This window comes from Bufo gargarizans, chromosome 7, assembly GCF_014858855.1.
Source record: "Bufo gargarizans isolate SCDJY-AF-19 chromosome 7, ASM1485885v1, whole genome shotgun sequence".
In the NCBI taxonomy this organism is placed as follows: Eukaryota; Metazoa; Chordata; class Amphibia; order Anura; family Bufonidae; genus Bufo; species Bufo gargarizans.
Window position 1 is genome coordinate 115,136,647 of NC_058086.1, and position 25,617 is coordinate 115,162,263.

Genomic DNA, 25,617 nt, shown 5'->3' on the forward strand with positions numbered 1-25,617 from the left:
TGTCACCTTAGCTCGCCCTCCACCCAAAATGCAGTGTTTGCCCGGTCAGGCCTGATCGGTTGCCCCACACGAGCGTTCACCCACGCCAGCCCCGCCGCAGTGACAAAATATATATATTTTTTTGATTACTGCACAATCACTTTCGAAGAGCTGCGGTGATAAAAAAAAATCAGTTTTGATATTTTTTATCAATCGCAGCGGCCTCCGGTACTTCGCTAGCCTCCCATTTGTAAGACAGGCTTGCTTTTTTTCTTGGGTAGTCTTTCTTTCTTGGGTGAAGTGGCGAGCACCAGAAGGGCAGTTGAAGCTGGTACGGCGGCACGTGCAATAGTTACCCCATCGCAGCCACCGCACAGACAGGCCTGTAGACCCCCTAGAGTCCCTGAGGTGCTGGCAAACCCTGATTGGCAGTCCCCAACTTCAGCCGCACCATTAGTTCCCCCTTTCACCGCCCAGTCTGGAGTTCGGGTTGAGACAGTTCGGCCCTGGGATTTTTTGAGCTGTTCTTGACTGCGGAGCTCTTGGACATAGTCGTGGCAGAAACAAATCGGTATGCCACTCAATTAATAGCTGCCAACCCAGGAAGCTATTATGCCCAGCCTCTCCGGTGGAAACCCGTCCAAGTTTCTGAATTAAAAAAATTTCTGGGCCTTCTCCTCAACATGGGCTTAACCAAAAAGCATAAATTGCGGTCATATTGGTCCACGAACCCAATTCATCACATGCCCATGTTCTCTGCTGCCATGTCCAGGGCACGATTTGAGGCCATCCTGCTTTTCCTGCACTTTAGCGATAACACCACCTCCCGTCCCAGAGGCCACCCAGCTTTTGACCGGCTCCACAAAATTCGCCCCCTCATAGACCACTTCAACAACAAATTCGCAGATTTGTATACCCCTGAGCAAAACATCTGCGTAGACGAGTCCCTAATACATTTTACCGGGCGCCTTGGCTTCAAACAATACATCCCAAGCAAGCGCGCCCGGTATGGGGTCAAATTGTATAAACTCTGTGAAAGCGCCACAGGCTATACCCACAAGTTTGGGATCTATGGGGGTAAAGATCAGACCCCGGAGCTGGTCGGTTGCCCTGACTACCTGGGGAGCAGTGGGAAGACAGTCTGCGACTTGGTGTCACCCTTATTTGGCAAGGGGTACCATCTTTATGTGGACAATTTCTACACAAGTGTGCCCCTCTTCAGGCATTTGTTCCTAGAACAGATTGGCTGCTGTGGCACCGCGCGACCTAGTCACAGGGGCTTCCCCCAACGGCTCATTACGACCCGTCTTGGGAGAGGGCTGCCTTGTGTAATGAAGAACTGCTCGCGGTGAAATGAAGAGACAAGCGTGACGTTTACATGCTCTCCTCCATTCACGCAGACACGACAATACAAATTGAAAGAGCAACCAGTGTCATTGTAAAGCCCTCTGTGTCCACGACTATAATTCACTCATGGGAGGGGTGGACTTCAATGACCAGATGTTGGCTCCGTATTTAGTTTTCCAACGCACCAGATGCTGGTATAAGAAGGTGTATGTATATTTAATTCAACTGGCTGCATATAATAGTTTTGTTCTCTACAGTAAGGCTGGGAGAACAGGATCCTTCCTCAAATTTCAGGAAGAGATCATCGAGAACCTCCTGTATCCAGGAGGTTCCGCGGCCCCATCCACCAGTGTAGTGAGCCGTCTACACGAGCGACATTTCCCCAATGTAGTTGCTGGTACCTCAACCCAACCGTCACCCTGAATAAGATGTTGTGTCTGTAGCAGGAGTGGAATAAGACGTGACACCTGCTATTTCTGTCCTGACTGCCCTGACCACCCTGCCCTATGCTTAGGGGAGTGTTTCCGGAAGTACCACACACAGGTACACTTAGCATAGGGATTGCATCTCAGAGGACAGGCACACAGGGCTATTAGGGCCCATTCACACAGAGCTGCTGCAAACCTCTCCTTTCACCTGGGACAAAGTGCATAATGTACTTCGCCACATCTTTGGGGCGATTTGCGCTTTGCACATTGTCCCATGGGGAAGGAGAGGTTTGTCCTATAAAGGTAAAAAAATATAAATAAATAAAAAATCACCAGTAAGCAAAAAAGTTAATGTTCTGTTCAAAAAGTTAAATAAAGTTTATATGTTCCGTTCAAATGTTATTATAAAGTGTTTTTGGGGGACAGAGATTTTTTCATCCACATTGATTGATGCGAATTAAGAAATCTGTGCCGTTCATTTTTTTCTTTCAGCCCAGAGGCTGAACGGAAAAAAAAAATCTCATTACCCGTATGCTCAATATAAGGAGAATAGCAGAAACTCCTAATGCTGGCCATACATGTAATGATTGCGGAGACCCTCAAATGCCAGGGCAGTATAACTACCCCACAAGTGACCCAATTTTGGAAAGAAGACACCCCAAGGTATTCGCTGAAGGGCATATTGAGTCCATGAAAGATTGAAATTTTTGTCCCAAGTTAGCGGAAAGTGAGACTTTGTGAGAAAAAAAAAAAAAAAAAACTATTTCCGCTAACTTGTGCCAAAAAAAAGAAATTTCTATGAACTCGCCATGCCCCTCATTGAATACCTTGGGGTGTCTTCTTTCCAAAATTGGGTCACATGTGGGGTATTTATACTGCCCTGGATTTTTAGGGGCCCAAATACGTGCGAAGAAGTCTGGGATCCAAATGGGATCCCTCCTAAAAGGAATTTGGGCACCTTTGCGCATCTAGGCTGCAAAAAAGTGTCACACATGTGGTATCGCCGTACTCAGGAGAAGTTGGGGAATGTGTTTTGGGGTGTCATTTTACATATACCCATGCTGGGTGAGATAAATATCTTGGTCAAATGCCAAGTTTGTATAAAAAAAATGGGAAAGGTTATCTTTTGCCGACATATTTATCTCAGCCAGCATGGGTATATGTAAAAAGACACCCCAAAACACATTGCCCTACTTCTTCTGAGTATGGCGATACCACATGTGTGACACTTTTTTTCAGTCTAGGTGGCCAAAGGGGCCCACATTCCAAAGAGCACCTTTCGGATTTCACAGGGCATTTTTTACAGATTTTGATTTCAAACTACTTCTCACGCATCAGGGTCCCTAAAATGCCAGGGCAGTATAACTACCCCACAAGTGACCCCATTTTGGAAAGAAAACACCCCAAGGTATTTCGTGAGGGGCATGGCGAGTTTCTCGAATTTTCTTTTTGTCACAAGTTAGCGGAAAATGATGATTTACTTTTAATTTATTTTTTCTCCACTAACTTGTGACAAAAAATAAAAACTTCCATGAACTCACTATGCCCAACACGAAATACCTTGGGGTGTCTTCTTTCCAAAATGGGGTCACTTGTGGAGTAGTTATACTCCCCTGACATTTTAGGGGCCCAAATGCGTGTGAAGTAGTTTGAAATCAAAATCTGTAAAAAATGGCCTGTGAAATCCGAAAGGTGCTCTTTGGAATGGGGGCCCCTTTGCCCACCTAGGCTGCAAAAAAGTGTCACACATGTGGTATCGCCGTACTCAGGAGACGTTGGGGAATGTGTTTTGGGGTGTCATTTTACATATACCCATGCTGGGTGAGATAAATATCTCGGCAAAAGACAACTTTTCCCATTTTTTTATACAAAGTTGGCATTTGACCAAGATATTTATCTCACCCAGCATGGGTATATGTAAAATGACACCCCAAAACACATTCCCCAACTTCTCCTGAGTACGGCGATACCACATGTGTGACATTTTTTTGCAGCCTAGGTGGGAAAAGGGGCCCACATTCCAAAGAGCACCTTTTGGATTTCACAGGCCATTTTTTACAGATTTTGATTTACAACTACTTCGCACGCATTTGGGCCCCTAAAAAGCCAGTACAGTATAACTACCCCACAAGTGACCCCATTTTGGAAAGAAGACACCCCAAGGTATTTCATGATGGGCATAGTGAGTTCATGAAATTTTAATTTTTCGTCACAAGTTAGTGGAATATGAGACTTTGTAAGGAAAAAAAAATCATAATTTTTCCGCTAACTTGTGACAAAAAATAAAAAGTTCTATGAACTCACTATGCCCATCAGCGAATAACTTAGGGTGTCTACTTTCCGAAACGGGGTCATTTGTGGGGGTTTTCTACTGTCTGGGCATTGTAGAACCTCAGGAAGTCAGAGCTGCTTCAAAAAGCGGAAATTCACATTTTTGTACCATAGTTTGTAAACGCTATAACTTTTACCCAAACCATTCTTTTTTTTACCCAAACATTTTTTTTAATCAAAGACACGTAGAACAATAAATTTAGCTAAAAATTTATATATGGATGTCGTTTTTTTTTAAAATTTTACAACTAAAAGTGAAAAATGTTATTTTTTTGCAAAAATGTTATCAAATTTCAATTAATAACTAAAAAATTAAAATGTCAGCAGCAAAGAAATACCACCAAATGAAAGCTCTATTAGTGAGAAGAAAAGGAGGTAAAATTAATTTGGGTGGTAAGTTGCATGACCGAGCAATAAATGGTAAAGGTAGTGTAGTGCAGAATTGTAAACAGTGGCCTGGTCATTAAGGGTGTTTAAGCTAAGGGGGCTGAGGTGGTTAAGCTCTTCAAGACCTGGTCAATTTTCTGTTTTTTCGTTGTTTCTTCCCTGCCTTCCAAGAGCTATAATTTTCTTTTTTTACTTTTAAGCTCAGATAGCTTCATGATGGCTTGTTTTTTGAAGAAAAAGTTAAATATTTTTTATTAAAACATTATAATAAAAAGTAATTTTTTGCGGGATGAAACTGAAACATAATTCTGCCAAGGTATTTAGAGTTTTGTTGTACAACGATATGATGATAGTACGATTATGATGATTATGAATTTATATAGTTTTTAATATGTTACACTGATTTTAACCACTTCCCAACATCCGCTGTACATGTATGGCGGTGGTCGAATCTTTAAAGATGACGCCCACTCTGGAGCGGAGTGAGCGCCATAGCCACCGGTTGCCTGCTGTTCCATACATCAGACACCCACGGCTAATGTCCACAATGAACGGTAATTCCAACCGCATACATTTAATCCCCTCAGATAACTATGGGGTCTAAGAGAGCTAAAAGCCAGAAGCATACGCCAATCCCGGGCAGAGATCGTGGAAGGCATTCATTAGTATTAATGAGTCTGGGCCTGTACTAGGCTTCCCGGCTGATTACTTGTATATCGCAAACAACCCAAAAAAAAGAAAGCACCGGTCCTGAGTAAAAAATATATAATACATTTTATTGATACATGAATAAATAAAATATAAATTCATATAATGGGTATTACTGAAAACAATGGAGGAAGACCAATGGCACCCCAGCAGTGCTTATAACACTAAATGTGTCAAAAAAACGATATAAGGAAGCACCATATCAATTGTCTTGCGTGCTTACATAATATTGAACAAATATGTGTATCTATGTATTTATATTTAGAGTGTTCATCATACAGGATGAATACTTTTACATTTTAACCCCTTCCTGAACTCTGTCATAATAGTACAGCGGAAGTACAGCGGGTGTCAAAGCCACCAGGTTTCTGCTGTTTCATAAAGCAGGTACCCAAGGCTAATGTCTGCAATAAGCAGTAAAGCAGTAAGTTTGTTGCCTATGAAAGACCAGGGCCTGCTGAGGCACTGATGCCTTTCAAAGAATTATTTCAATGTAAGTCTGCAGGTGGCAGCACTACATTGGAATATACTGAATGTTCTATATATCAATGGATTTATTTCCATTAAAATGAGGGTCAAAATATGGTGATGAAAGTATTATTACACAAGAAAAACTATGTGGGTCATGTATCAAACTGGTGTAAAGTAGAACTGGCTTAGTTGCCCATAGCAACCAATCTGATTTCATTTTCCAAAAGAGCTGTCCAAAATAAAAGGTGGAATCTGATTGGATGCTATGGGCAACTAAGCCAGTTCGACTTTACATCAGTTTGATAAATGATTCCTGTATATATGTGGTATTATTGTAATCATGCTGACCCAGAGGGCACAGGTCAGTTTTACCCCTTAGGAAACACCATAGAAACAAAACCCATAAAACCGTGGTGAAATTGTGTTTTTATTTGCGTGGCTGAAAGAACAGTTCTGTTATTGTAATATTATGTTTTTGTTATTGCTTATTATTTTGTTTGGTCACATAAAGAAATGCATTTTCAGAAAACTACTAAATTGGAAGAAGAAGTAAACTGTCATGGAAAGGATTCGGGGGCCCTACTAATAACTATGTACAAACTGTACTAAGTTTATACAAATCTGTCTAAGGTCAATACAGTGCTATGCTTAGTGATCAGTTTATACCCAAGACTTTCATTCTAACAAGGGAGCATCTTTTACATCTTCAAGAAAGAAGATTATTACACCAACGGCTGCCCATGCCCACTGCCGTCCAACTCCTCCGGGCAGGCACAGGCACCATGTGACTGACCTATTCTTTTTCTGTCCAAGTGTTCTGGACCCGCTTGTCTTCCCCTGCCCACAAGCAGCAAGTCAGACATCCCACATGTCTTCTGCAAGTTGCACCCTGCGCTTTTCTTTGAGGTCCTCCCGGCCTCTCTCTAGAGCATGAGTGTGCTCCCTGGCTCTTGAAGGGCCAGCATGTGTGCACCCTAATCTTCTCTAGGTGGTGACCTTTCCCCTTTCCCTAGTTTCCAGGCCTAGTACCTTTTCCCTTCCCTCCTGTGTTCGGTGTGGAGTTTACTACCCACACCGCGCCATGACATTATCAACTGCCTCAAACCGTCATTTTTTGTTTGTGTCAGTGAGGCTATGGATCCAATCGTTGCACTGACTAAACAATAGCAGGGTCTGTCTATTGAGGTAGCTGAACTCTGCATGCAGATCCAGGGATCACAGGCTGCTGGTGCCAGTAGTAGTTACCAGGCCTGTCATGAACCTAAGGTTGCACTTCCGGACAGATTTTCGGGGGGAAGTGACAATTTCATTCGGTTCAGAGAGTTGTGCAAATTGTACTTTAAGTTACGTCCACTTTCATCTCGAGATGAGAGTCATGTCGTTGCTTAAAGGGGACGCTCAGTCTTGGGCTTTTTCTCTACCGACCGGATCACAGTCCCTCCGGTCGGTAGATTAATTTTTCACAGCTCTAGGTCTCATCTACGATGACCTGGATCGGATCTCCCTGGCCGAAATCAAGTTATGTGGTTTACAGCAGGGAGAGCGTTTTGCGGCGATCTATTGCTCTGAATTTATGAGAAGGGCTACGGATACGGAGTGGAATGATCCAGCTTTCCGTAGCCAATTCTGTCAGGGATTATCCGAGAGGCTAAAGGACGCTTTGGCCTTTCATGAAAATCCTGAATCACTGGAAGCGGCTATGTCCCTTGCTGTACGTATGGAAAGATCTAAGGGTCCATTTACACGTCCGTAATTTGGGTCCGCATTCGTTCCGCAATTTGCAGACCCATTTACTTTCAATGGGGCTGGAACGGATTCAAATCTGCATTTTCGGGATCCGCATCCGTTTTTTTCTGGATCAGTTTTTTCGGGATCCGCAATTCCGTTATTGCGGACTAGAAGAGGCATTTTCTATTATAGTGTCTGTGATATGAGGTCTGCAAATTGCAGATCGCACATTGCAGGTGTCCGTGTTTTGCGGATCCGCAATTTGCGGATCCGCAAAACACTTACGGACGTGTGAATGGACCCTAAGGTCCCTCACTCTCAGGACGAAATATCATATAATGTGGCGGCTTCCTCTGACACCTTGGGTGGAGAGACGCCTGCTTGCAAGGGTTTTAGTCATAAGAAGGGAGTATGTTTTTTCTGTGGAAAAAGAGGACACTTTGTTAATGTTTGTCCTTATGTTCAGCGTCAAGGTGAAAACTCTAGATGGTGTGGGTGGGGAGTCAGAAAACATACTTTTTGTCATTTACTGGTAGTACCCGATTTCTCCTGTTTGCTGAGGTGGCGCTAGAGTCCCAAACTGTGGGAATGAGGTGTTTATTGACAGTGGGGCAGGGGTTAACCTAGTTGATGGTCAGTTCGTCCGTTTGCATGGATTGAAAACAGGTGCATTAGAGAAAAATATTTTGGTGTTTGCAATAGTTAAATTTCTGGCGTAACGGGGGCATAAATAAAAGTAAGACTAGGGTAGTTAGCTTTAGCTGACATTAGCACATGTCAGCTAGCTTAATAGGGTAAAATCTGGTGACAGAATCCCTTTAACCAGATTGTTGATACCAAGGTGTTCTCCAAGTTGGACCTAAGGGGGGCATATAATCTGGTCAGGATCAAGGAAGGCGATGAATGGAAGACAGCATTTAATACCCCAGGGGGTCATTTTGAGAGTCTGGTCATGCTGTTTGGGTTCACTAATGCTCCTGCGGTTTTCCAGCATTTTGTTATTTATATCTTTTATCATCTGGTGGGAAGGTTTGTTGTTGTATATCTGGATGACATACTACTTTATTCTCCAGATATGGAGACTCATCAGGATCAAGTGAGACAGGTGTAAGAGAGAATAAACTGTATGCGAAGATGAAGAAGTGTGTATTTGCAGTTCAGAAAGTGCAATTCTTGGGTTACCTACTCTAATCTTCAGGTTTTCGTATGGATCCAGAGAAGGTCCATGCTGTGTTGGACTAGGATCGACCCGAAAATCTGAAAGCGCCTATTCAGTTTTAGGGGTTCACCAACTACTACTGTAAATTCATTTTGAACTACTCGACTGTGGTTAAACCTTTAACAGACATGACTAGGAAAGGTTCGGATGTCTCAGTCTGGTCTGATGCTGCATTACAAGCTTTTACTGTGGTGAAGGAATGTTTTTCTTTTACTCCTATACTGGTGCAACTGGATGTGTCACAGCCTTTAATTGCGGAAGTTGACGCATCCGAGGTAGGGGGAGGAGCAGTCTTGTCGCAAGGTCCTTTACCTAGTAAATGGTGCCCATGTGCATTCTTTTCTAAGAAACTCTCGGCTGCAGAAAGGAATTATGACGTGGGTAATAGAGTTGCTGGCCATTAAGTTGGCTTTTGAGGAGTGGCGTCATTGGTTGGAAGGAGCAATTCATGCTATTACTATGCTTACTGATCACAAAAATCTGGCTTACCTTGAGTCGGCTAAACAACTGAACCCAAGGCAGGCCAGATGGTCGTTGTTTTTCACCAGATTAAATTTCATTGTCACCTATCGCCCTGGTGTTAAGAACGTCAAAGCTGATGCTTGGTCACGTAGCTTTCCTGGGTGGGGGGGGGAGGGGGGGTAGTGATTCAGGAGACCTTGGTCCGATATTGTCTGAAGAGGTAGTTATATGATTTTGTTGTTGTTGAACGCTTTAGCAAGATGGCGCAATTTATAGCATTGCCAAGTCTACCTAATGCTAAAACTTGCACAAGTGTTTGTTGATAACATCGTGAAATTACATGATAGGGGGACTCAGTTTGTTTCCAAATTCTGGAAGGCGTTCTGTACTCGTCTGGGGGTACAGCTGTCCTTCTCTTTGGCCGTTCGACTGAGGATGAAAGGACAGACTGAACGCACTAATCAGAATCCAGGGACTTATTTGAGATGTTTTGTCTCGGAGAAGCAGGAGGAGTGTTCTTCATTTTTGTCTTTAGAAGAGTTTGCCATAAATAACCATAGACAGGAGTCCAGTGATAAGTCGCCATTTTTTGGGGCATATAGGTTCCATCCGCAATTTGCCACATTTTCTGGTATGGAGACTTCTGGTATACCTGAAGAGGAACGATTTTCCTCTTTGTCATCTATTTGACGGAAAATTTGAAATAATCTGAAGAAAATGGGCAACAAGTATAAATGTATGGCTGACAAGAGACGTATGAATGGTCCGGACCTGAGAGTGGGTGATTTTGTGTGGCTGTCCACAAGAAACATTAAGTTGAAAGTACATTCTTGGAGGTTAGTTCCAAGGTTTATTGGTCCATATAAGATCACTGCCATTATTAACCTAGTAGCCTTTCATCTTTGAAGATTCACAATGTGTTCCATAAGTCGTTGTTAAAGAGTTATGTCGAACCTGTTGAACGGTCCACCCTACCTCCCGCTCCTATCATTGTGGACGGTAATCTGGAATTTAAGATCGCCAGGATAGTGGACTCCCAAATTCTCAGTGTATCCCTTCTGTATCTCGTTCACTGGAAGGGTTATGGATCAGAGGAGAGGATGTGGGTTCCAGTGGCCGACGTTAATGCTAATCATCTAGTGAAAGCCTTTCACAGAGCTCATCCGGATAAAGTCGGTCCTGGGTTTCCGGAGGCCATCCGTAGAAGGGGGGTACTGTTAATGGTCTCTCCCGTGACAGGAGTCAGAAGATCTAAGAGACTGGTTGCAAGTGATGTGATCTAACAGCCTCTTTGGTTTCACTTGTCTCTGTGTTGTTGCTGGTTATGACCACACCTCTTGCTTCAAGTGTAGCTTAAGTGGTCATTCCAACTCCTCTATTTAGTCTGGTCTCACCCATAATGCTATGTGGTTGATAGCTCCTTTCTGGTTTTGGAAGTGCTGGTGTTTGGTTCTCGACTGAGTTCCTGCTTTCCCGCATACTTCTGAGTTTTGTGTCTTTTCTTATTTTCCAGTTTCTTGTATTCCCCTATCTTTAGGTATTAGGCCTGAGGAAGTATTCTGTTCCTTCAGCTGGGAAGGAACAAGTCATCTTTTGTCCTGACACTATCTCCAGGGCCCTTTAGGGTCAGATAGGGCTCTAAGTTACAGCGTAAGAACATTCCTACCATCAAGGTCTGTTCATACTGATAGTAGTCAGGGCTTAGTCTAGGGATTCACTAGGTGGTGACCTTTCCCTAATTTCCAGGCCTAGTAACTTTTCCCTTCCCTCCTGTTTTTGGTGTGGATTTTACTACCCACACCAGGCTGTGACAGTGACTTAGAATCTGCAGGAGTTCCTCTCTGTGGAAGGCAGAGTCTTTGAAGAACCTGGGCATACTGCACTTCTTCTGCCACCTCCTCCCTACTGCAGCTTCATCAGAGCAACCTTGTGGTTGGTCAATACAATATTCTATTCCGCACTCTGGCTTCTGAGTTGGTCTGAAATAAAAGACCTCCTTGGTTGGCACCACCTTTACAGAGACCACTAGTTCTTTCTTCTTCACCTTCTCCACCAGAACCCATGAAAGTGGACTGAGTGAAGTTGTCTAAATTGGAATGTCAATGCAGGGTCTCCAACAATCTGTGTCTTTATTACAAAGCCAAAGGACAGTATGTCCACACAAATTGGGAAATCCCCGAGCCTAGTGTCTGTAGAAGAGATTTCTCTAGGTGAAGACTAGCTCTATCCAAAATTGAATCTGCCAGTATTATTGTCTGGCAGTGGTACACAGTTTACCGTTCAGGCCCTCTTAGACTTTGGTTCAGCAGAAAATCTCCTACTTCAGACCTTGGTGAACTCTTGGTGATGATATCCATCAGAAGGAAGGCCCTTTCAGAGACCATACAGAAATTCTAGTGGGCGCATTACACATGGATCCAGAGAATGTATCTTTCGCATTAAATGTATCTTTCGCATTAAACTGTCTCAAACCTACGTGCAATTCAACATTTCCTGGGCTGTGCAAATTACTATAAGCAGTTCATTCCCCACTTCTCTATCTTAACTACACCAATCTTCACTCTAACCTGCAAGTGTGTAAATATCGGGGAATGGACATCACAAAAGGGTTTCTGTCACCAGAATTATCCAAATTAAACTGGCCGACATTAGCAATGTGCTGTCAGCAGACTCTAACTGTACTATTTTTATGCTTATGGATGCCCTGGTTACTGCACAATTTTAACTTTAATGATATGCAAATTAGCCTCTAGGAGCAGGGGGGCGTCCTAGGGACTAGAGGCTCCGTTTTCCCACCTCAAGTCACGCCCTGCCATCCTTGATTGAGAGGGTCAGGCAGCATTCATCTCCTCCTGCCGGCCCCGCATGCTGGGATTGCGCATGTGCAAGATTTATTCAGCGCACAGGGCTGGCAGGAGAAGACAAACGCTGGCCCTGTCAATCAAGGACGACAGGGCGTGACTTGAGGTGTGCGAACGGAGCCTCTAGGAGCAGTAGCAATGCCCCCCCCCCCCTGCTCCTATAGGCTAATTTGCATATCAAAGTTAAAATTGTGCAGTAACCAGGGCATCCATAAGCATAAAAATTGTATAGTTAGGGTCTGCTGACATTAGCACATCGTTAATGTCAGACAGTTTAATAGGGTTAATTTTGGTGAAATAGGTCTTTTCTTCTGTATCTGCCCTTTACCATACTGATATCACCAAGCAATTTTTTTGCAGGTGGACTCATTCAATATAGGAGCAGGAGCTGTTCTAGCACAGAAGGCTACCTCCAGTAATATGGTCACATGTGGCTTCTTTTCTAAGGCTTTCTCTGCAGCACAGCAGAATTGGCATTAACTTCTCCTTGCCTGTCACTGTCCCACTGTTCCAGGTGAGCACAGGCACCTTGTGACTCACCCTGCTCCTTCTGTCCTGGCGGTGTGGACCCGCTTGCCCTCCGCTGCCCACCAACAGCAGGTCCAACTGCCGGCACGCCACATGTGTTCTTTCTGTGAGGTCCTCCTGGCCTGTCCCTAGGGCATGCACATGTGGGCTCCCGAGGTTCTAAAAGTGCCAACCTGGGCACACACTAGTCATCTTCAGCAAATGGCCCGGGTGTCAGAGGCAGCACTCAGAGCCGTCTCTGTGGATGCCCACACCCTGGAAAAAGTCTATGGTGTACCAATATGCTTTAGACTTTTCCTACCATTCATCAGCGCAGGGCGCACTGTAAGCAGCACAGGCAGCAAATTGAATGTAGGCAGGCTATTATATCTAAATGACAAAGTACATGGAAGATATACTTTATTGGACTGTAGTATTCAGGTTAACTTGCCGTGTTGGCACTTTGCAATAAATAAGTGGGTTTTGGGTTGCAGTTTCGGCACTCAGTCTCTAAAAGGTTCACCATCACTGCCTTAGGGTATTTAAGGAACTTTCTCTTATGGGAGGGTGCCTGCACTTTAGGTTATCTAGCTAGCTTGTTCCTAGGCAAGATGTGTAGTTATTTTTGCCTGCCTGCATACCAATCTTTGCCTGTTTACCAATTGTGACCCTCCACTGCCTGATCTGACTTTACCCAGTTTAGTGTACTGACCATTTTCTGCCTGCCCTGATATCGGACTATTTTCACGGATTCACACAAATTCTGCCTACCCTGACCTCAGCCTGTTTCCTGACCATGAGTATTGCCTCACCTTTCAGTACTTCGCACTGGTGTCTCTGACCCCAGTGGGTCAGCTGCCAATCACACCAGTACTGTTCCTAGAGGCAGCGGCCAGGTGACACCCCTGCAGCGAAGTCCAGGGGACTGCCAGGATAAAGCTCTTAGGTCTAGCCCAAAGTCAGTACAGTAGTTCCACACTCACATGATGTTTAAACCATTGAAAGCGTTTGTAAGGTTCTTAAATGTATTAATATTGCAAATTATAGTTACTGGATAAGGGTCATTGATCCAGGTTTCTATTCCTATTGTCCTATTTTGAAGCAAATAAGGAATTGTTCCCTAAAATAGGTAAAATTGCCTCCTGCCAGAAGAGATTTATACCTTCCTTTGGATCAACATTGCATAACAAAAAGGGGCGGAAGTAGCAGCGTGCTGTGATGGCTGCTTGAGTTTGGAGCTCCTCACCAACACTGCTGCTTCCATCACACTAACAAGCATCTATTGCACATAAAATGGTGAAAACAGCCTGGGATAGATCAGAGATACGGCTGGGCACTTCAAGGAGTGAGAAAGGTCAGTCAGACATGACCAGCGGGCGGAAACAAGATGGCGCAGGGAGCCTCGAAAGTGTCGGCTGCGAGGGAGGTCTCAGATGCAGAGAGCTCCCGCGCCATGTCAGAAGGGCCAGGGGAAACGGATGAACTACCACTCTCTCGCTCCTTTTTCAAGAAAGTCCTCTATAAAGCACTGTCACCTTTGCAGAGAGATATTGCTGATATTAAGACAGAGATAAAACTAATTGGACAGAGAGTCGCAGCTCTGGAAGACACACAACAGCAAATTGTTCAACACAGTGAGTACATGCAAGAGGTTTTGCCCTCACACAAAACACATATAAATATGGCCCTCTTACAGATAGAAGATCAAGAGAACAGAAGTAGGAGAAAAAATGTACGCCTCAGAGGAGATTACAGTGGACTTGCTGCCTCAAGCGGTAACATCTATCTTCTCCACATTGGTGGGCCCAGAAACAGCGTCCTCCATTGTTGTCGAGAGGGCGCATAGGGCGTTAAGACTGGCTCCACCACCAGGGAACCCACCAAGGGATGTAATCTGTGGTCTCTTGAGTTACCTAGATACTGCAGCACTTTTGCAAGCAGCCAGAACCGCTAAAGAATTGCTTTACAATGAAGCCAAAATTTAAGTATTTCAGGATTTAGCCCCTATATCTTACAATCTCTTCCATTAAAAATACAGAGCAAATTCTTTATAGACCTCAGGAAATTATTCACTACCTTCCTGTGGAAAAATAAGAGACCGAGACTTGCTGTCACGGCTGTAAGTGAGCAACAAGAGCCTACACAGTGAATAGCAACTGACCGGACCCAAACTAGGGAGGATAAAGGGTGAACCCTGTCAGACCCTAAATGCTCTCCCTAAGCTGCTAAGCACATGTCCAGATCCAGATGGTGTATCGAGACATGCCCGCGTACCTAAGGCTGATGACCACTGAAACCCCTACAATAGTGGAAGGGGCACGGCCACCGGTGCCCTGCTCAGTATATGGAGGGAACCGGGGTCGCCTCGGATTCAGTCAGCAAAGAAACAGAAACACACAATGTCTGAACACTTAACTGAAGGAGCTGCAGCTGCAGTGAAAACAGATCCAAAGTCAGCAGGCAATATCCGAAGTACTTGCTTCAGCGGAACACAGATCCAGTGTAAAGATATCACATAGGTGAAGATACTCAAGCGAGTGATACAGCTCAAATGAAAAGTATAATCTGCACCTCTACAAAGGAGGAGGGGTGATTTAAAGGCAGCGAAATCAAACACAGGAGGGACAGCTGGGAGGAAGGAAACAGAAAGTAAAGACCTCATCACAGGGGCGGAGAAACAGGGCAGAGGGAACTCCTCCAAGCTCTAGTAGTGACATCATCACAGGGCGGGAGAAACAGAGCTGTGAGAACGTCTCAAAACTCTGGTAGTGACACTTGCCTACGCTTATTTAACACAAAAGAAGGGAAAAGGTGGAATTTCTTTGCCGGATCTCACACTGTACTACAGATCCATATAGCTAGCTAGATGGGCCTTGTTAGCAAATAATAACTTGATTACACCTTATCTATATATCGAGCGACACCTTATGGGACCTTACTTATACAGCTGTTTGGAGTTAAGTGTATTACCTGCACAAGCCAATGGGGTATTGGGAGACATGTCCAGAGGAATGATTCAGGTATGTGGTACTATCCCTCTTCTTCCTCAATTTAATAAAGGGATTTCCAAACTGGCTCCATTGACAGTCCTGCCTCACTTTTTGGACAAGTCATGGAATCCAGGGGGTAGCTGGTGGTGGAATTTGAAGGAAATAAGTATAGCATTCCTGCTAGATAAATAACATCCCCCATCCTTATCTGATTTGTACAACACACATAATCTGGGCACACCCCTCTCCCTACACAATTTCGATTTTGTGCATACTTGCCACAAGGTGAGGGCTGTCGCCTCCAACCCCCTTTCAGAGCCCACATGGCTCGAAAACCTAACGCTGCTCCCCACACCACCAAAGAAACTGATTTCTTTAATATACAACAACTTACTAGAAAACCAAGCACCGTCTAAACCTTATTATATTTTACAATGGGAGAAAGAGTTAGGTAGGACTTTTTCAAAAGAAGACACTGAATATATACTAGCACATGCCTGTGGCTTCTCCAGATGTGTCCAAGAAAACTCTTTCAAAGTGGTTACAAGATGGTACAAGACACATGCCCCTTAATTGTACTGTTCTGGAGGGAAGTAGAAAAAACTATAAATAATCCTTGAATGTAATGCTGACACCGGAGTTGGTTCTTCTATGGTTGTCTCAATCAACACTTAAACTTTCCAAAGTAAGTCTCTCGACACATATGTTAGCCGCAGCTAAACTCCTTATTGCTAAGAAATTGAGGGACCCCTTACCTCCAACCATTGAGGTTTGTAAGAATAAGATTCAACAAATTAACAGATTGGAGGAGCTTGTAGGCTGGGAAAGTATTAACAGGCAACTTTACCTGAAAATTTGGCGCCGTGGATGAATGAACTACCAAAGTTAGATTAAGATACACTGTATTTCATAGCCTTACTATTTCATTTTATTCTTATAAATAGGAGGACTTGTCTCACCTTACAAAACATTCCATAAAGCTTAGCCCACCTGGGAATTACTAATATCGATTCAACCTTAATATAGAATTTTGTTGATTTAAAACCATTGGAATTGCCTGGGAAGTGGGGAGGTCCTGCCACGGGTCGGATATAAAGCGTGTTTCCTTTTTCCCTTTTTCTTTTAGTTTTTTCTGATTTGAGTTATACTATAATTTGTTTTGCCTAATCTGCCACACATATACTAAGCATATGCAGATAGCTTACACTGTAAGTCAATATCAGATAGTTGAGAATTGTACGTTTCCATGTGTGTATATTCCTGGCTACATAACTGCGAACATATTCTTAAGACAGAAATGTCTAACTGCACACGAGGATTGTAACCTGTATAATGTGTGATTTGTTAAATTGCATTATTTTCTGTATACCCAATATTCAATAAAAAGAGATTATATAAAAAAATTGCATCACAATAGGTGCATATTACTACTGTAGGTAATGTTGTAATGCAAAAAGTATAACAATGGGATGTGGTATTTTACCTGTTACTTCACATGAAAGGGTCACATCACTTTTCTCTTTTACCTTTACATCTTCCAACATATTCCCAGTAAATCTCGGCAGCACTAAATATAAATATATGCATTATAGAAAACTGCAGGTTCATTGAGCATAACATAATGAAAATGGGTTTGTTTCTTCATGTGGAAAGTGCTGGATGTGTAGAGTTAAAAAATACAAACATAAACGGCAGAAATTCTTGCCTCATCATATATTGTATTGAACATAAATAAATACATAAAGTTATCAATGTAAATCATCTGACTGTTATGTGAGATAAAGAGAGGTTTTGTGACAAAACTAAACATTTACCTAGTACATTTAATTGGAAGTTTTTACTTTTCTCTCCAGCAGCATTTGAAACCACACAGCGGTATCTTCCAGCATCCGAAAGAGAAGTGTGCAAAAAGCGCAGGATCGCACCACCTGAGATAAAAAATGCAATGCATTAGCAGACTTTTTTTCTGGAGTTGCCTAAGCATGGCAGATCATTTAATTTCTTTGTATATACCTAATTTTATATTTAAACCCTTCAGGACCTTGCCATTTTTCACCTTAAGGACCAGGCCATTTTTTGCAAAGCTGACATATGTCACTTTATGTGGTGATAACGTTAAAACGCTTTTTTACTTATCCAGGCAATTCTCAGACTGTTTTCTCGTCACATATTGTACTTCATGACAGGGGTAAATTAGAATAAAAAAAAAAACATTTTTATTTATTTAAAAAAATGCCAAATTAGCAAATTTCCACATTTCAATTTCTCTACTTTTATAATAGATCATTTATAATAGATTTCCCATATGTCTACTACATGCTTAGATTATTTTGTGAATGCCATTTTATTTTTTGGGGACGTTAGAAGGCTTAGAAGTTTAGAAGCACATCTTGAAATTTTTCAGAAAATTTCCAAAACCCCCTTTTTAAAGAACCAGTTCAGGTCTGAAGTCACTTTGTGAGGCTTACATAATAGAAACCACCCAACAATGACCCCATTTTAGAAACTACACCCCTCAAGGTATTCAAAACTGATTTTACAAACTTTGTTAACCCTTTAGGTGTTACACAAGAATTAATGGAAAATGGAGAGGAAATTTCAGAATTTCACTTTTTTGGCAGATTTTCAACTGTAATCAATGTATTTACACTAACAAAGCAAGGGTTAACAGCCAAACAAAACTCAATATTAATTGCCCTGATTCTGTAGTTTACAGAAACACCCCATACGTGGTTGTAAACTACTGTACGGGCACATAGCATTGCATAAAAGGAAAGGAACGCCATGTGGTTTTTGGAAAGCAGATTTATACACTGGTATAATTTAATTTAAACTGCCGTGTCACATTTGAAGACCCCCTGATGCACCCCTAGAATAGAAACACCAAAAAAGTGACCCCATTTTAGAAATCACACCCCTCAATGTATACAAAACTGGTTTTACAAACTTTGTTAACCCTTTAGGTGTTCCACAAGAATTAATGGAATATAGAGATGAAATTTCTGAATTTCACTTTTTGGGCAGATTTTCCATTTTAATAAATTTTCTCTAGTTACAAAGCAAGGCTTAACAGCCAAACAAAACTCAATATTTATGGCTCTGATTCTGTAGTTTACAGAAACACCCCATATGTGGTCGTAAACTGCTGTACGGGCACACGGCATTGCGCAGAAGGAAAGGAACACCATACAGTTTTTAGAAGGCAGATTTTGCTGGACTGGTTTTTTGACACCATGTCCCATTTGAAGCCCCCCTGATGCACCCCTAGAGTAGAAACTCCCAAAAAGTGACCCCATTTTCGAAACTGCGGGATAAGGTGGCATTTTTTTTTTTTTTGGGGTACTATTTTAGGGTACATATGCTTTTTGGTTGCTCTATATTACAGTTTTTGTGAGGCAAGGTAACAAGAAATAGCTGTTTTGGCACCATTTTTTTTTTTTTGTTATTTACAACATTTAACTGACAGTACAACCAACATAATCATCAAAAAGATGAGAGACAATGTGTGGAAATATACTCAATATTACCAAAAAAACAAGAGCACACATGTATTATCATGACATATTTTATTAAATTACATCATAAAAGACAACATATATAAATTATTGAAAGTATGAATGAATATATAGCAGCAATGCAGTTAGCGCTGTGAATAAGCAGCTCCCCAGTAGGTACACAAGGAGTAATCAATATGGCTTAACAGCAAATTGCATAAAAAGACATAAGGGACTCCTCCAATACCGAAGGAGGAAGTCCATTCTAAATGATACAGGAAAAACTGCAAGAGTTACATAAGCCAAAAGGGTAAAAGAGATAATAGCATGGAAAACCAGTTGCATATATTACAACCCATATACAGCCAAATAGCAACAAATACCAGATCAATACTCGATAGTGTAGAATAGTGAGATAACGCCTAAACCTCTAAGGAGCGCACTGTTACCTCACCTGTCTAAGCTGCTGTTCGTCTTTTTAAAGAGACAGTACAATTTTTTTGCAAAACTGTAAAAAATGTCTAGACAAGGCTCTGAACACTCTTTTATGGCTGAACCAACGCAGATACATCATGCCTCTGGACCGGCAGACGTACAAGGAGCAGATTCTGCAGATATTACCGAACAGAGTGTAAGACCCAAATGTACAATAAAACCAACACAGAAACTCAGCGAAAACTATCAAGCCACTAGAGATGAGTTCTCCATTAATCTGTCAGACCTCTGGGACAGAATCTCACACTGCATGTCAGTTTTGTCAAACTCTAATGATCTACCAGCGAAACAAGGGACTCTATAAATCACCTATTTGCTGTGTATGTATGCTACCAGCAGCTGTCTGCAAAATACTCAGCCTTCTTGCAGGACTCTAATATAGAGGAGTCTTCAGCAGAACTGACCAGGACTGATGCACTGAACCAACAAAGGGATCTCGCAGTGCAAAATGCAAAATTTAAGGCAGAACTCCGCATTACTCAACTGCAGGAGACCAGATCTCGCAGATCCACCACAATAAAGCGCACTGCACTTTCTTCCAGATCCTCTTGTTCCAGATGATTAACATTAAGCGACAAGTTAATAGAGACCTGTGCTGATGCCGAATCAAAAAAGGCGCAAAGCTCCTTTACCAGAAAGCAAGCAGAGATGGAAGCTCAAAGGGCAGCTCAACAAGCAGAGATGGAAGCTCAAAGGGCAGCTCAACAAGCAGAGATAGAAGCTCAAAGGGCAGCTCAACAAGCAGAGATGGAAGCTCATCAAGCGGAGATGGAACTTCAAAGGGCAGCTCAACAAGCAGAGATGGCAGCTCATCAAGCCAAGATGGAACCTCAAAGTAAAGCTCTCTAAGCAGAGGCAGATTCACAGATAAAGATTCTGCAAATGGAAGGGGAGAAAGCAGCTTCCCTAGCAAGACTGAAAGTCCTTGAACAAGCAATGGGACAAAGTACAAATTTAGACTGCCTTATCCCAGCAAAACTGGAAGATCCAGCTGAACGCACCAGTGAATACGTTCTAAAGCATAACATCTGCAAAGATACAGAGTCATCTCCTGTGCCTCCTACTAACAACACTGTTCTGACTCCCAAAACAAAGACCTCTCAGCTCTATATGTATAAGCCTATTCAAGTCTACAACACAAGTACATCTATGCAGCAAACCGGATCAACTCATGTCAACAACAAGGCGACTTCCGGTGATAAGCTGCAGCTCAAATCAAAGCCAGCACAAGCCTTAGAGACTACACCACAGTTAAACGCTCATGCAACATCATTTTACCCTGGTAAACCTCACCCTACATCAGAGAACTTTCACACCCAAGGGGTTACACAAGTTACTTTCACACAAAGGAGTGAGAAACCAGACATGAATGACTTTTCCAGATACATGGTAAGCCGTGAGCTCATTAACACAAGCCTCTCAAGGTTTGATGACTGTCCAGAGAGCTACAGGGCCTGGAGATCAACCTTCAAGGCTACTATTACCGCTCTCAACCTTACTGCTAAGGAAGAACTTGATTTGCTCATAAAGTGGCTGAGACAAGAATCTGCATGTTGTGTTAAAATACTCAGAACAGTACATATTGACCACCCAGATGCAGGTCTTGTTGCTGCATGGGCAAGACTTAAGCAAACCTAGGGTAACGCTGAAGCCATAGAAAGCTCTCTATTCAAGAGACTGCAAAACGTCCCAAAAATAGGTAACAAAGACTATTGCAAGCTCCAAGATCTAAGTGACCTCCTCATGGAGCTAGAGTTGGCAAAGACTGACCCATGTCTACCTGGCCTAAGCTTCCTGGACACCGCTCATAGTGTCAACCCAGTGGTGTCCAAACTGCCATACGGCCTACAAGAGAAATGGGCACAACAGGGCTCAAGATGCAAAAGAGATTATAACGTATCCTTTCTTCCATTCTCATACTTCTGCAGGTTTATTAGTCATCAAGCCTGGATGAGAAACGATCCCAGCTTCAAATTCAGTGAACCCAACCTGTCTGCTTCATCCTCACCATCATCAAGGTATGATAACACAACAGTTAAACGTAGAGACTTAAATTGAGCAATATCTGTTAAAAGGACAGACATCTCACTCTTCTACTGATCAGGGCGCCATGGATGACAGAGATAACGACCCTAATCGTCAGTGTCCTATTCACAAGAAGCCTCACCCTCTTAAGAAATGTCGTGGCCTTAGGGCAAAGACTTTACAAGAGCGCAGGGAGATTCTCCGGAAACTTGGCATATTCTAGAAGTGCTGTGATTCTTATAGCCATTTTGCTTAAGACTGTAAAGTTGTCATCAAGTGCACAGAATGCAGTAGCGACAGACATGTTACAATCATGCATTCTACTCCACTACCAGACAACCCACAGCAGCTTCCTACCTCTACTCCTGTCTCAAATCAAGGCGGGGAGCAACAAATTCATGCTCCAACCAAAGATAAGGTCTCTTCTTCATGTACAAATGCTGTGCCAATATATGCCTAGTCAAGATATACCCAAAGAGTCATCATGAGAAAGCTGCTAGGATGTATGCCATAATAGATGAACAGAGCAACAGATCCCTGGTTAAGCCTAAATTCTTTGAGATCTTTAGCATAGAGGGTCACGCAATGCCATATACTCTCAGAACCTGTTCTGGTCGTGTAGAGACCTTCGGCAGAAGGGTTGACAGGTTCATGATCTCCCATATCAACGAGGGAGAGGGCATACCCCTACCAACTTTAGTCGAGTGCGACCAGATACCAGACAAAAGGGAAAAGATTTCCACTCCAGAAGCTCGGTATCAACATCCTCATTTAAGGCACCTTGTTGATGAGATTCCTGCAATGGACGAGAGTGCTGAAATCTTAGTCCTGTTAGGAAGGGACATTCTTAGAGTACATAAAGTACGCAATCAGTGCGATGGGCCTGATGACGCCCCTTATGCACAAAGACTTGACCTAGGCTGGGTAATAGTGGGCGATGTATGCTCGGACAGGATGTGTACGCCATCTGAGATCCACTCCTTCAAGACTTACGTGTTAAGACGTGCATCCCACTTCAAAAATTTCCCTCACCATTATGAAGTAAAGGAGAAGCTTCTTGACATCATCCAAGTACCTGATGTTACTCCTGTCCTTTGTGATGACAACCTAGGTAGCACAGTGTTTTGTACTACAAGTGAGGATAACAAAATAGCCTTGTCAGTTGAAGACAGAGAATTCATCAAAATAATGGATACAGAATTATTTTTGGATGAGTCTAACAGCTGGGTTGTACCATTACCTCTTCATGCTTCAAGGGCCAAACTCCCAACCAATTGTGAACAGGCTTTATCCAGATTCAACTCACTTCAACGAACACTAAGGAACAGGCCTGAAATGAAAGATCATTTCATCACCTTTATGAAAAGGATCTTTGACAATGATCACACGAACCAGCACAACCACTTCAAAGACACGATGAGTGCTGGTATTTGCCTTTCTTCAGAGTGTATCATCCACGTAAGCCAAAACAAACCAGGATGGTATTTGACTCCAGTGCCAAGCATTAAGGTGTATCGCTAAACGATGTTCTTCTCACTGGCCCAAACCTAACCAACAACCTTGTAGGCGTACTTATGAGATTTAGAAGAGAACTAGTTGTCATAACTGCTGATATTGAACAGATGTTTCATTGCTTCATTGTACGCGAAGACCATAGGAACTTCCTAAGGTTTCTGTGGCACCGTGACAACAACATGGACAATTAGATTATTGAATATCGCATGAAAGTACATGTTTTCGGAAATAGTCCCTCACCCACTGTTGCAACATATGGTTTACGAAGGACTGCCATTGATGGAGAAAAGGAGTATGGCGCGGATGCTCGACACTTCGTTGAGAGAGACTTTTATGTTGATGATGGACTTAAGTCTTTACCTATAGAGATAGAAGCCATAGACCTGCTCCAAATGACACAAGGTATGCTTTCTGAGACTAACCTCAGACTACACAAAATTGCATCAAATAGTGTTGCTGTTGCTGGTACATCATGGGTTTAACATGCGATTGCGGCGCAGCGGGGGTTAATCGGAACAGGATGGCCGCTGAAATCATTCAGCGGGCATCCTGTTACAACGTCGGGGGGGGTCATGCCCCGCGTATCGGCGATCGCAGAAAACCGCAGGTCAATTCAGACCTGCGGTTTGCTGCGTTTCCAGTCCATTCGGGTCTCCCCTGACCCAATGAACCGGAAAAAGACTGATCGGTGGTGTGATTACACACCACCAATAACAGTCCGTGCATTTGGGAGAGGCGGTGCTGGCCGTGGTGCTGATGCCTGCTGTCCAGGGTGCTGATTGGTGCAAGGAGAGAGGCGCGAGATTCAAACTTCCAGCGCTCCTCTCTCCCCTCCTCTTCCTGTTCAGCACCTGCACCATGCAGCACAGTCCTCACCAGGCTCCTGCGATCCCCCCCATCGGCACCGTTAGGCAGGAATAGAAGGGCTAAGTTAGTTAGGAAAAACAACACTTTATCTAAACATATTTTCTAGCTTTGAGACCCTAGACCCCCCTGCCACTTGCCCCCCCTTACCATCCCACCCCCAGACCCCCCGCCAGACCAGCCCCCCCACCACCACTTTTTTTTCTTTCTGCGTACACTGACTGGCCGGCACTCTTAGCGTCCGGCCACTGTTAGCGCATCGCCCGTCCCACCGCTAATCAGAGTTGTACCGCTGATCAGCAACTTTGAATTTTATTTTTTTTCTAACATTTGTCCATTTTTTTTTTTTTTACTTTTTAGTACGCAAACACCCGTGCCCCCACACACACACACATACAATAAAGGTTTACACGCACGCACATACACAAGCACACACACATACCTATGGCCCGCCGGATGTTCTCGGTGGAGGAGGCATACGCCCAGATTGCCTCCGACTCCGAGAGCCCCAGTGAGGATGAGGATGACCCCACTTTTCTCTTGTCATCCGCAGGCGGAGCCAGGGGCCCCACATGCTAGAACCCCGTGGCCCACCCTAGTACGAGCCGCCCTGGGGCTCGTACTGGTTTCCCGGTCCACCAAATAAGCCCACTGGAGCCCCCTGCTGCTGAACTTAGCTGGTGTCCCCCAGTGGATTTTGAGCCCGAGATTCCGGATTTTGTTGGCAATCCAGGAATCCAGATTCCCACAATGGGGTTTACTGAAATTGACTTTTTTTTTTTTTTTTCAGTGACCCATTTGTGAATCTGATGGTGGAGCAGACAAACCTGTACGCCCAACAGTTCGTCGCGCAACACCCGGGCTCATTTTTGGCTAGACCCGGTGGCTGGACGCCGGTCAGTGCAGCCGAGATGAGGACATTTTGGGGCCTTGTGCTGCACATGGGCCTAGTGCAAAAACCTAGTGTCAGGAAATACTGGAGTGGGGACGTGCTCTAATAGACCCCACTCTACATGACATGTCCCCGGTTTGAGGCCATCCGGAAATGTCCGAGGTGATCCTGCCCATGACCGTCTGTATAAGATACAGCCGGTCATCGATCACTTTGGGGCCAAATTTGCGCAGGCCTACGTACCTGGAAGGGAGGTCGCGTTTGATGAGTCTCTCGTTGCGTTCAAGGGGAGACTCAGTTTCTGCTAATACATTCCCACTAAGCGAGGTATGGCGTGAAGCTATACAAAATTTGTGAGAGTACCTCAGGGTACACTTACAAATTTCTTGTGTACGAGGGGTGAGATTCCCGTATTCAACCCCCAGAATGTCCCCCCACTCTGGGTGTTAGCAGGAAACTCGTGTGGGACCTTATGTACCCACTGCTAGATAAGGGTTACCAATGGTACGTGGATAACTTTTATACTAGTATCCCCTTGTTGCAGTCCCTTGCCGCCAGATCCACGTTCGCTTGTGGGACCGTGCAGAAAAATCTGCGCGGCCTCCCTGCCCACCCCCTCCAGGTACCTATTCCCAGGGGTGAGACCCGTGCCCTTACCAGTGGAAACCTGTTGCTGGTCAGGTATAAGGACAAGACGGATGTCCTTGTACTGTCCACAATCCACGGTAACAGCACCACCCCCGTCTCTGTGCGAAGTACCGCGGCAACAGTCCTCAAGCCCAATTGTATCGTCGATTACAATCGGTGTATGGGAGGAGTTGATCTCTCTGATCAAGTCCTCAAGCCATATAATGCCATGAGCAAAACCCGGGCATGGTACAAAAAAGTTGCAGTCTACTTGGTACAGGTTGCCT

At 43.7% G+C, this 25,617-nt stretch overlaps 1 protein-coding gene across 1 annotated transcript in view; it reads right to left on the bottom strand.

The window, feature by feature from the left end:
* HMCN1 (hemicentin 1) overlaps positions 1-25,617 on the bottom strand; it is a 655,003-nt gene that overhangs the window by 374,244 nt on the left and 255,142 nt on the right. Inside the window, 2 exon segments of the mRNA XM_044300627.1 lie at positions 16,902-16,985; positions 17,233-17,346. Of these exon segments, the coding sequence (XP_044156562.1) occupies positions 16,902-16,985; positions 17,233-17,346 (198 nt within the window).